The sequence below is a fragment of the Macaca fascicularis genome, chromosome 2, assembly GCF_037993035.2.
Source record: "Macaca fascicularis isolate 582-1 chromosome 2, T2T-MFA8v1.1".
Classification (NCBI taxonomy): Eukaryota; Metazoa; Chordata; class Mammalia; order Primates; family Cercopithecidae; genus Macaca; species Macaca fascicularis.
The window spans coordinates 115,769,991-115,783,230 of NC_088376.1; the positions used below are offsets into that span (position 1 = coordinate 115,769,991).

Below are 13,240 nucleotides of genomic sequence, written 5' to 3' on the forward strand. Positions count from 1 at the left end.
TCCACAAAACTGGTCCCTGGTTCCAAAAACCTTGGGGACCACTTTCTACGAGATTCAAAAATTGCCACAAAAGAACTAAAGTACACAGCACCAGCATTATAAATAAGGAAAAGAGTGACCAGAGTTGAATTATTCTAAAGTCTTTGTATTGTTTGGAGGATTAAGATCCTGATTAGCTTCTGGCTTTGATAAGTTAATTATGCATACTAAAACTTCTTAGATAAGAACTAAAAGATTATCCATAGGTGTTACAATTTCCAAATTTTAGAGGTAATAAGAGGAAAAAAGTTTTGAAAAAAATGAAATCAAAAGAAGGCATAGAGGAAAAAAATAACAAAATGCATTGAAGTGCAAAATACAGAAACTGAGCAAGGTGGTGTGCACCTGCAGTCCTAGCTACCTGGTAGACGGCAGTGGGAAGACTGTTTGAGTCCAGGAGTTTGAGTCTGGCCTGGGCAACTTAGTGAGACCTCATCTTTAAAAACACTTAAGGCCAGGCATGGTGGCTCACGCCTGTAATCCTAGAACTTTTGGGAGGTCAAGGCAGGCAGATCACCTGAGGTCAGGAGTTCAGGACCAGCCTGGCCAACATGGTAAAACCCCATAAAAATACAAAAATTAGCTGGGCATGATGGTGGGTGCCTGTAATCCCAGCTACTCGGGAGGCTGAGACAGAAGAATCGCTTGAATCCGGGAGATGGTGGTTGCAGTGAGCCAAGATCGCACCACTGCACTCCAGCCTGGGCAGCTGAGTGAGACTCTGTCTCAAAAATAAATAAATAAATAAATAAATAAAAAGATTAAAAAATAAATAAAAAAAGATGAAATGAATAGAGTAGAAATTTAGATGGTAGAAACGTATCTAAACATAATGGTAATTACTAAAACTATGAAGAGTTGAAATGCTGTAGTTAAAAGATAAAGATTATACACTGGAGTAATAGGAGTTCATATATATGTTGTTTACAAGACATACCTCAGCATTAAAAGAATATGAACATGTTAAAAGTATAAGAATGAAAAAAACAAACTAGGTAAACACCAAAATAAAGCTAGTATAACTACATTAATGTCAAACAAAACAGACTTCAAATAAAATACATTACTAGTAATAAAAAGGGCTATCACATAATGACAAAAAGTTCAATTTACTAGGATAATACAATGATTTTAAACTGGTATGTTCCTATTTGCATGATTTCAAAATATATAAGGCAAATAGTAACAGAATTATAAGGAGAAATAGACAAATTGATAATCAGAGTATAAGATTTTAAAACACTGAATTCAGTAAGTGGAAAGTTCATGCAGACAAATCAGTGAGGATATAAAAGATTTTAAAAGGACTGGGCACAGCAGCTCACACCTGTAATCCCAACACTTTGGGAGGCCAGAGTGGGTGGATCACCTGAGGTCAGGAGTTCGTGACCAGCCTTGACAACATGGTGAAACTCCATCTCTACTAAAAATACAAAAATTAGCTGGACGTGGCGGCACATGCCTGTAATCCCAGCTACTTGGGAGGCTGAGGAAGGAGAATCACTTGAACCAGGGAGTCGGAGGTTGCAGTGAGCCGAGATCAGGCCACTGCAACTCCAGCCTGGCAACAGAGCAAGACTCCATCTCAAAACAAAACAAAACAAAACAAAATAAAATAAAATAAAATAAAAACCCAAAACCAAAACATTTATAGTTTCAAGAATAAACTTAACAACATATTTGCAGAATCTTTATGAAGAAACATTTAAAGCTTTACTAAAATACTTTTAAAAAGATGTAAATAAATGAAGACATACCAAATTCACAGACTGGAAAAGTCAACATTATGTAAATTTTCACTAATATTCATCTACAGTCAATGCAATCACAATAAAAATTCAAAAAAAATTTTTTGTGTGCTTGTTGACTTAACACACTAATGTAAAATGCGTACGAAATGGCAAAGGGTAAGGTGTAGTTAACCTGCTTTCTAACCAGAAAAAGAAGTATAAAGCAAACTGGGCATGGTGGTTTATGCCTGTAATCCCAGCACTTGGGTGGCTGACGAGGGTAGATAGCTTGAGCCCAGGAGTTCAAGACTAGCCTGGGCAACGTGGCGAAATCCCGTCTCTATCAAAAATACAAAAAATCAGCCATGTGTGATGGTGAGCACCTGTAGTCCCAGCTAATCAGGAGGCTAAGGCAGGAAGATTGCTTGAACCCAGGAGACGAGGGCTGTAGTGAGCCAGGATCACGCCACTGCACTCCAGCCTAGGCAACAAGAGAGATCGTGTCTCAAAAAAAAAAAAAAAAAAATTATAAAGCCAAAGTAATTAAGATAGAAATAGAATGGCCTATTAGAATAAAAGGACAGAAATAGATCCATGAATACATGAAAATGATGACAGCAGTGACTGCGAACAAACGCAGAGAGAATAGTGTTAGTTATACCCGTGGGAAAAAAATTGATTCCTACCTTATAAAAGACTAAAATCAATCCCAGCTACATTTATTCCTACCTTATAAAAGACAAAAATCAATCCCAGCTGCATTAAAGGCTTATGTGAAAGACAAAACTATAAAACTTTAAGAAAAGCATGTAATAGAAGAATATCTTGGGCAAGAGAAATCTCTGAAACAAGATACAAATAAACTCATTTAAAGACTGATAAATTTGATTATACTAAAATAAAACATTTCTGTTCATCAAAAAATACCATGAAAGGTAAAAAGATATGCACACAGTGGGAGAAGATATTTAAAACACACAAAATCAAAGAAAAAAATATATATATAAAAACAAACACATAATCAAAAAAGGTTTAGTAACTACAATAATTAAAAAATTTTGTCTGGGCGCGGTGGCTCACACCTGTAATCCCAGCTTTGGGAGGCTGAGGCAGGCGGATCACGAGGTCAGGAGATGGAGACCATCCTGGCTAACACGGTGAAACCCCGTCTCTACTAAAAATACAAAAAATTAGCCAGGCGTGGTGGCGGGCGCCTGTAGTCCCAGTTACTCTGGAGGCTGAGGCAGGAGAATGGCGTGAACCTGGGAGTCGGAGCTTGCAGTGAGCCGAGATCGTGCCACTGCACTCCAGCCCGGGAAACAGAGCGAGACTCCGTCTCAAGAAAAAAAAAAAAAAATTTCTATGGCCAGGCATGGTGGCTCATGCCTGTTGTCCCAGCACTTTGGGAGGTGTGTGGATCACTTGAGGTCAGGAGTTCAAGACTAGCCTGGCCAACATGGTGAAACCCCATCTCTACTAAAAATACAAAAATTAGCCGGGTGTGGTGGTGGGCACACGTAATCCCAGTTACTTGGGGGGCTGAGGCAGGAGAATCACTTGAACCTGGGAAGAAGAGGCTGCAGTGAGCTGAGATCGTACCACTGCACTCCAACCTGGGCAACAGACTTTGTTTCAAAAAAAAAAAAAAAAAAATTTCTAAAGCCAGGAGTGGTGGCTCATGTCTGTAGTCCCAGCTACTCACAAGGCTGAGGCAGGAGGATCACTCGAGGCCGGGAGTTTGAGACCAGCCTGGGTAACATAGTGAGACTGTCTCTAAAAAAAAAAAAGAAAAAAAAGTTCCAGAAATATGAAAATGACCAACAACCAAGAGAAAAATGGGCAAAAGATTTCAGCAGACAGAGGAAAAATAAGAATAGTTCATAATCACATGAACGTGGGTTGGGCACAGTGGCTCACGTCCACAATCCCAGCACTTTGGGAGGCCAAGGCAGGCAGATTACTTGAGCCCAGGAGTTCAAGACCAGCCTGGGCAACATGGTGAAACCCTGGTCTCTATAAAACATGCACAAATTAGCTGGGCATGGTGGTACATGACTGAAGCGCCAGCTACTCAGAATGCTGAGGTGGGAGAATTGCTTGAACCTGGGAGGTGGAGGTTGCCGTGGCCAAGATCTCACCACTGCACTCCAGCCCGGGTAACAGAGCAAGACTCTGTCTCAAAAAATAATAAATTAAAATATGTAAATAAATAAGAAACAAAACTCACATGAATGTTCAGTCTCTTTACAAATAAGACAAATACAAACTCAAGCCACATAAAGAAACTACTACTCACCTGCCAGATTTATAAAGAAGCCAATTATCAAATTGGTATCTTCCAAATTTCATAATTTCTTACCTTATAATAGGCCTTTGCATTGTTAAAAAGAAGCTGGAAGTCAGCAGTCAGCAAATTAACATCATCATACTCTTCCATTTTTAGTTTCTGTTGGATTTTCATCAAGTCAATGGGCTGAGAAACCACTTCATAATAGTCTGGTTGATTTCTGTTATAATTTAAATTTTTTTAAAGGAGATATTAATCTGAAGCTTACAAAAAGTTGTATTTCAAAACTATTTATGGTAATGTTCAATATCCCAAGTGACAGGCATATTAGAATCTTTCACAGACTTTGGAGCTTACTAAAAAAAAAAAAAAAAAAAAAAAAAAAAAAAAAAAAAAAAAAAATCCGCAATCAAACTCACATTAGAACTAAAAGGGAGTAACAAAAGCAAGATGCCCATGCATTCCCTTTTCAAAACATATGTTAATGATATAAAAACCTAAATTAACACCTGTGATGATCTTTTCTATGCTAAATATTTAATGTTTAGGGCGCCAACGCTAAACCTGTGTCAATGGCATCTTTTATAAATGAAAATGATTTACCTTTCATAGTGCTCAAAAGTGTGAAAACAGATATATGTCTCAACTCTCTTTATAAACTTACAAAATGGACTCTTTCTTCAGTAAGTGAGCACATAAATTTTTTCTGCCAAGTACTATCAAATGCCTGTTATAAATGCTGCTTTAATACCAATTACTAAAATTACAAAGGACGAAGATGAGCCCTTGGCTTAAGTAGCTTAACAAAGATGAGCGGACATCAGATACATCTAAACACAACCAAACTCTTAGAAAAAAAAAAAAAGCATGGGACTAAGAAATACAAAATTTGGCTTTGTGGTTATACCTTGAAGGAGAGGGGTAGTGAGGAACACAAAAGAAACTTTGGAGGTAATTACAATGACAAAATTTCTTAAAATAATTAATTTATTTAATTCCTTAAATAATTTTAATGACAATTTCTTAAGTTCCCAAAATAACATCTTGGGTTTAGGGTTCATGGATGTTTAGTATTTTTTCTGGCTTTCTTCAAATGAAGTTCCATGAAACAAGTAAACCTTCTGAAAAACGATGTGACTATTTTCTCAATTCTGCACAGGGGTAGGTATTCAGCCCCATTCTACATGTGTAAGAGATAAGTTATTACAAATAACATCATGGCGATTAAGACTTAAATCTCTCTTGAAATCTTAGCTGACAAGTTATAGCCATTCTTTTATTATGCATATTTAAATTATTTTTAAATTTGTATTCTGACATAAAAGTTGCAAAAACAGTACTTTTTTCCAAACCATTTGAATAAGTTCTGACATGATGCCCCATCACGCCTGATAATTTAGTGTTTGTTTCTCACAAACAAGGACCACAGCTCAACCATCGAAATCAGGATGTGAATGTTAATACAGTACAGTTGACCACTGAACTGTGCAGGTCCACTTACACGAAACTTTTTTCAACCAAAAAAATCAGAATATTGAGATATCAGAGAAAAAGCAGAAAGAATACTGATGTTGTCAGTGGTATCAAGGAACCTTCTCACAGCAAACATTAGGGCTTTGATAACTTCATATCCAAGATGGTCCTCTCCATTTGGGCCTACTGGACCCACAGTCCAGTGCTCTTTGCAGAGGCAGGACCCCAGCAGTGTCTCAAGCTAAAGGGATTATCTGTAGACAATTGAGAATTCAATGAGGACATGTGCCTAGAAAGGACACTATCCCCCAGAATCACTGCTACAAGGTTCCTCACCAACATTTTTAGAATTACCACAAAGACAAAAGAAAAATCAGGATACCAACCTCTCACTCTATGTCATATGGTCAAAACAGGGTCCCCCCATTTCAAAATGAAATAGTTCTAATTTCTAACAGTACTAATTTTTTCCACTGAAATCAAACATACAGAAAACCATCAAAGGTAAGAATCATCCTTATAATCCAGAATAAATAGCACTATTTGCATTTTTATAGACATTCTTCCAGACTTATCTATAGGCACATGTACGCACAAACCAAATTTAACATAAACAGGATTATATTGTATGTTCTTTCAAAACAACTTTTCTCTTTAAACAATAGGTGAAGGCAGTCTGGCGTACAGCTGCAAAATAGCCAAAACGCAAAGTTTTAATCAGCATAATGAGAAACACTAGCCCTGGTGTGCAGAGAGCCTGTGGGCTACTCCATACCCCATTCTCCCTTCTTCCCAGGATGACAGCATTCTAAGCTGCTGCATGGCTACTAATAAGACCATATTCTCAGCCAGCACGGTGTTGCATGCCTGTAGTCCCAGCTACTTGGGAGGCTGAGGGAGGACTGCGTGAGCCCTGCAGGTCAAGGCTGTAGTGTGGAAAGATGGTGCTTGTGAGTAGCCTGCATTCCAGCCTATGTGACATGGCAAAACCTTGTCTCTAAGGAAAACAAAACAAAACAAAACAAAATCTTAAAGACCATATTTATTCTCCAGCCTCACTGCAGCTAGGTTCTAGCCAATATGAGAGCTGAAGTGTGTCACATCCAAGTCATGTCCTTAACATTCATTCTTTTTCCATACTGGCTGGAAGGTAGTTGTGGTAGTGAGTCATCTCAGACCGTGCAGGCAAGGGTGATACAACAAAGATCGCAGAATAGAGTTGGCTAATACTTGTACCTCGACAACTTCACAGAACAGAACTTTTACACAAGAGAAAGAAATTTCTCTTTTGTTTCAGCCATTGTTGATTTGGATGTCCTAGTACAAAGCAGACTAATAAAGTAACTAAAACAAAGTATCAAAAAGGTATTCACAAATTGTGTAGCTCTGAGCAATACTAATTCTCATAAATACTTGAGAAAAAATATACATTCCACAGAGGTGCATCAGAGAAAGCCACCATTACCTTTGAGGTTGTAACATGACAGTGGTCCAACACCCAAGGTGTGTATCCTCTGTCCCTCACCACTAGCCTGCCAGTGAAAAGGAGGCAGCAGAGGGATGGTATCTTCTATAAAAGGTGTTTTGTATACTTCAGTATGATGCTGCTACTCTATACCACATAATGGTTAAGAGCACAGGCTTTGGAGTCAGAACGACTTTAGTCTGAACAACAGTTATCTTTTAGTAGTTACAAGAACTTGTGCAAGTTCTCACCTATAAACTGGGATAACTCAGAATTTTAAATAAGATATGGTCGGGAAAATGCTTGGTATTGTGTCTAGAATGTGGCAAACAATAAATACATGCTTTTACTACTTTATGCTAATTAAATAACTTTCAGAAGACTATTACTGATAAACCAACTCAAATATGGAGACAGTTACCTCATTTTAAAAACAATGCTTCCTTTTCGGCCATGGCTAATTTGCTAATTCACAGGGCTCTACTAATTCAGAATGATGACACTGCACTCTCAGTGGCTCACTCGTTGAGGTGAGAAATTTGTCTCCAGTTCAACTTACAGCTCGGTAGCTACCCACTGTAGCATCAACAGTCATGAATGAATCTAAATCTTTAGTTAACTTACAGCTTTCTACAGCTGCTGTAACAAATTACCACAAACTTGAAGGCTTAAAACAAAACACATTTACTATATTAGTTCTAGAGGTCAGAAGTCCAAAATGGGTCTCACTGGGCTAAAATCAAGGTATTGGCAAGGCTGCATGCCCTCTGGATGTCTAGTACAGAGCATCTAGTGAAAAAGACTTCCTCGCCTTTTTCAGCTTCTAGATCTCACCTGCATTCCTTGGCTTGTAGTCTCTTTCCTCCATCTTCAGAGCCAGCAGTATAGCATCTTCAAATCTCTGACTGAACTTGTCTCCCTCTTCCCCATTTAAGGACCCTTGTGATTACACTGGACCCACATGGATAATCCAGGATAACCGCTCCAATTCAAGATCAGCTGATTAGCAAACTTAATTCCCCTCCGCCATGTAACACAATATATTCACAGGTTTCAGGGATTAGAATGTGGAAATATTTGGGGACCACTTTTCTAACACTCTCATATATGTTTTCAGAACAAATAACTTCAATTCCCAGATGGTTTTTTTTTTGGTTTTTTTTTTTTTTGAGTCAGAGTTTCACTCTTGTTGTCCAGGCTGGAGTGCAATGGTGTGATCTTGGCTCACAGCAACCTCTGCCTCCTGGGTTCAAGTGATTCTCCTGCCTCAGCCTCCCGAGTAGCTGAGATTATAGGCGCACGCCACCATAACCGGTTAATTTTGTATTTTTAGTAGAGATGGGGTTTCTCCATGTTGGTCAGGCTGGTCTCGAACTCCTGAACTCAGGTGATCCACCTGCCTCGGCCTCCCAAAGTGTTGGGATTACAGGCGTGAGCCACCACGTCTGGCCAATAGCCAGAGTTTTGAAGATAATAGTGATTATATTTTGACAGCAAGAGAGGAAAGATGTTCTAGTTAGCGGAACATACCTTCCATAGGAAGGTGTGTGCAAGATGACTCTCTGTGTAATTTAAAAAACTGATCCCTTTTAAACATCACTGCGACAACTTCAATACTGTCTTAAGAGCTAAAAAATTTTTTTAATGAATTTTTAATTTTTTCGAGACGGAGTTTCGCTCTTGTTGTCCAGGCTGGAGTGCAATGGTGCGATCTCAGCTCACTGTAACCTCCACCTCCCGGGTTCAAGCAATTCTCCCACCTCAACCTCCCAAGTACCTGGGATTACAGGCACCTACCACCACGCCTGGCTAATTTTTGCATTTTTAGTAGAGACGGGGTTTCACCATGTTGGCCAGGCTGGTCTTGAACTCCTGACCTCAAGCGATCCACTCACCTCGGCCTCCCAAAGTGATGGGATTACAGGCATGAGCCACCGCACCCAGCCATAAGAACTATTAATTTTTATACAGACTGTGTGAACCAGGTATTAAAAAAAAATGAAACAAAAAAATTAAATAATTTAAAAAATATGCTTCACTCTCAGCCAGGCACAGCGGCTCAAGCCTGTAATCCCAGCACTTTGGGAGGCTGAGGCAGGTGGATCACCTGAGGTCAGGAGTTCGAGACCAGCCTGGCCAATACGGCAAAACCCTGTCTCTAATAAAAGTACAAAAAAAATTAGCCAGGCATAGTGGTGTATGCCTGTAATCCCAGCTACTCAGGAAGGCAGGAGAATCGCTTGAACCTAGGAGGTGGAAGTTGCAGTGAGCCAAGACTGTGCCACTGCACTCCAGCCTGGGCAACAGAGCAAGACTCCATCTCAAAAAAAAAAAAAAAAAGAAAAGAAAAGCTTCTCTCTCATGGAATTAGAGAAAAGAAGAGCAAACTAAGCCCAAAGCTAGCAGTAGATAATAAATAGAAAGGTGGGCCAGTGCAGTGGCTCATGTCTGTAATCCCAGCACTTTGGGAGGCTGAGGTGGACAGATCACTTGAGGTCAAGAGCTTAAGACCAGCCTGGGCAACAAAGTGAAACCCAATCTCTACTAAAAATACAAAAATTAGCCAGGCATGGTAGCACATGCCTATAATCCCAGTTGCCTGGGAGGCTGAAGCATAAAAATCGCTTGAACCTAGAAGGCAGAGGCTGCAATGAGCCATGATCATGCCACTGCACTACAGCCTGGGCAACAGAGCAAGACATTGTCTCCAAAAAAAAAAAAAAGAAAAAGATAAAATGCAGATAAATGAAATTAGAGAACAGAAAAACAATTTTAAAAATTAAACAAAGAGTTTTTTTTTTTTTTTTTTTTAAAAGATCAACAAAATTGGTAAATCCTTAGCTAGATTAACTAAGAAAGAAAGAGCTGGGCACAGTGGCTCACGCCTGTAATCCCAGCACTTTGGGAGGCCAAGGTGGGCGGATCACCTAAGGTCAGGAGTTCAAGACCAGCCTGACCAACATAGAGAAATCCCATCTCTACTACAAATACAAAATTAGCTGGGCGTGGTGGCGCATGCCTGTAATCCCAGCTACTCGGGAGGCTGGGGCAGGAGAACTGCTTGAACCCAGGAGGCGGAGGTTGTGGTGAGCCATGATCGAGATCACACCACTGCACTCCAGCCTGGGCAACAAGAGCGAAACTCTGTCTCAAAAAAAAAAAAAAGAGAGGCTGGGTGTGGTGGCTCACACTTGTGATCCTAGCACTTTGGGAGGCCAAGGTAGGAGGATCACTTGAGCCCAGGAGTTTGAGACCAGCCTCGGCAACACAGGGAAACCATGTCTCCACACACACAAAAAATATGTATATCTATCTATCTATCTATCTATATATATCTCCTTACCTAACATTACATATGTATTTTTTAACATATGTTGCATTATGTAAGAATCCAGCATGTTTTTACATATATGAATAAAAAATACACATTATACGTAGCATATATATTTTATATGTTTACTATGTAAATACACACATATATAAAATACATATATTTGCCAGGTATAGTAGCACGCAGGTGATAGGACTGCTTGAGTCCAGGAGGTTGAGTCTGCACTGAACTGTGATTGCCACTGCACTCCAGCCTGGGTGTCAAAGCAAGATCCTGTCTCAAAAAAAGACAGAAAGAAGGAGGGAGGGAGAGAAGAAGGAAGGGAGAAAAGAGATGCAAATAACTAAAATCATAAAGAGGAGACATTACAACCAATGCCACAAAAATAAAAAGGATTATGAGAGAGTTCTAGGAAAACATGTATGCCAACAAATTAGATAAACTAGAAGAAATGGATAATTTCCTAGAAACACACAACCTACCAAAGAAATACAAAGCCTGAGTAAACCTATAACTAGTAAGGACACTAAATCAGTAATAAAAAATCTCCCACAAAGAAAAAGCCCTAGACTGATAGCTTCACTGATGAATTCTAACCAGACATTTCAAGAACTAACACCAAGCCTTATGAAACTTTTCCAAAAAACTGAAGAGGAGAGATCACGTCCTAACTTATTCTATGACGCTAGCATTATCCTGATACCAAAGCCAGACAAAGACACTACAAGAAAACCACTGATCCATATCACTTACGAACACTGATGCAAAATTTCTCAATAAAATATTAGCAAACTGAATTCAGCAGCATATTACAAGGATTATATACCATAACCAAGTGGGATTTATTCCACGGTGAACACAGTGTTGAATAGAAGTGGTGAAAGTGGGCATCTCTGTCTTGTTCGTGATCTTAGAGGAAAAGCTTTAAGTCTTTTGCCACTGAATATGTTGCTTGCAGTAGTTAAAATGTGTGCTACTGGTACAAAAACAGACAAAGGGACCAAATGGAGCCTAGAAATAACCCTCACATACATGGTCAAGCGAATTTTGACAAAGGTGCCAAAACCATTCAAAGAGAAAAGCTGTCTTTTCAACAAATGATGCTGGGAAAACTGGATATACACATATAAAGAATGAAGCGGGATCCTCACCTAAACACTACTTATAAAAATTAATTCAAAATGGATCAAAGGCCTAAATGTAAAAAGAGCTAAAACTATACAACTCTTAGAGGAAAACTGATATGGTTGTGCTGTGTCCCCATTCAAATCTCAACTTGAATTGCATCTCCCAGAAATCCTATATACTGTGGGAGGGACCCAGGGGGAGGTAACTGAATCATGGGGGCCAGTCTTTCCCATGCTATTCTCGTGATAGTGATTAAGTTGCAAGAGATCTGACGGATTTATTAGGGGTTTCCACTTTTGCTTCTTGCTCATTTTTCTCTTGCCACTGATATAAGAAGTGCCTTTCACCTCCCACCATGATTCTGAGGCTTCCCCAGTCATATGGAACTGTAAGTTCAGTTAAACCTCTTTTTCTTCCCAGTCTCGGGTATGTCTTTATCAGCAGTGTGAAAACGAACTAATACAGTAAATTGGTACCAGTAGAGTTGGGCGCTGCTGAAAAGATACCCAAAAATGTGAAAGCGACTTTGGAACTGGACAACAGGCAGATGATGGAACAGTTTGGAGGGCTCAGAAGAAGACAGGAAAATGTGGGAAAGTTTGGAACTTCCTAGAGACTTGAATGGCTTTGACCAAAAGCCTGACAACAATATGGACAATAAGGTCCAGGCTGAGGTGGTCTCAAATGGAGATGAGGAGCTTGTTGGGAATTGGAGTAAAGGTGACTTTTGTTAGGTTTTAGCAAAGAGACTGGGGCATTTTGCCCCTGTCCTAGAGATTTGTGCAACTTTGAACTTGAGAAAGATGATTTAGGGTATCTGGCAGAAGAAATGTCTAAGCAGCAAAGCATTCAAGAGGTGAGTTGGGTACTGTTTAACACAATCAGTTTTATAAAAGAAGCAGAGCATAAAAGTTTGGAAAATTTGCAGCCTAGTCCTGTCCAAGAGAATCCTGATTAATACAAAAACATAGGGGAAAAGCTTCATGATATTGGATTTGGCATTCATTTCACGGATACAACACCAAAGGCACAGGCAACAAAAGAAAAAGATGACATAAACTTTATGAAAATTAAAACCTTTTGTACATGAAAGACACTGTACAAAATGAAAAGGCAACCTACAGAATGGCTCTATCACCCAGGCTGGAGTACAGTGGCATGATCTCAGCTCACTGCAACCTCCGCCTCCCAGGTTCAAGCAGTTCTCCTGCCTCAGCCTCCCAAGTAGCTGGGATTACAGGTGCCCACCACCACGCCCGGCTTTTTTTTTTTTTTTTTTCTGAGATGGAGTTTCACTCTTGTCATCCAGGCTGGAGTGCAACGGTGCGATCTTGGCTCACTGCAACCTTCACCTCCCAGGTTCAAGCGATTCTCCTGCCTCAGTCTCCCAAGTAGCTGGGATTAGAGGCGCCTGCCACCAAGCCCAGCTAATTTTTGTATTTTTAGTAGAGACATGGTTTCACCACGTTGGCAAGGCTGGTCTTGAACTCCTGACCTCAGGTGATCCACCCGCCTGGGCCTCCCAAAGTGCTGGGATTACAGGCTTGAGCCACTGCTCCCAGCCTTGCGCTGGCTAATTTTCATATTTTTAGTAGAGACAGGGTTTCACCACGTTGGCCAGGCTGGTCTTGAACTCCTAGCCTCAGGTGATTTGCCCACCTAGACTTCCCAAAGTGGTGAGATTACAGGCTTGAGCCACCGCGCCCAGCCAGTACTCTTTTTTAAATATTTATTTTTAGGCAAGCTCTTGCTCTATCACCCAGGCTGGAGTGCAGTGACACTCATGG

General features: G+C 40.0%; 1 protein-coding gene across 50 annotated transcripts in view; it reads right to left on the reverse strand.

The window, feature by feature from the left end:
* Positions 1-13,240, reverse strand: part of PBRM1 (polybromo 1) — a 150,511-nt gene that overhangs the window by 129,237 nt on the left and 8,034 nt on the right. For all 50 annotated transcript variants that reach the window (XM_045386106.3, XM_065540698.2, XM_065540718.2 and 47 more), the window contains one exon: positions 4,129-4,276. In XM_045386106.3, coding sequence (XP_045242041.1) covers positions 4,129-4,276 — 148 coding nt within the window. The remainder of the gene's footprint in view (positions 1-4,128; positions 4,277-13,240) is intronic.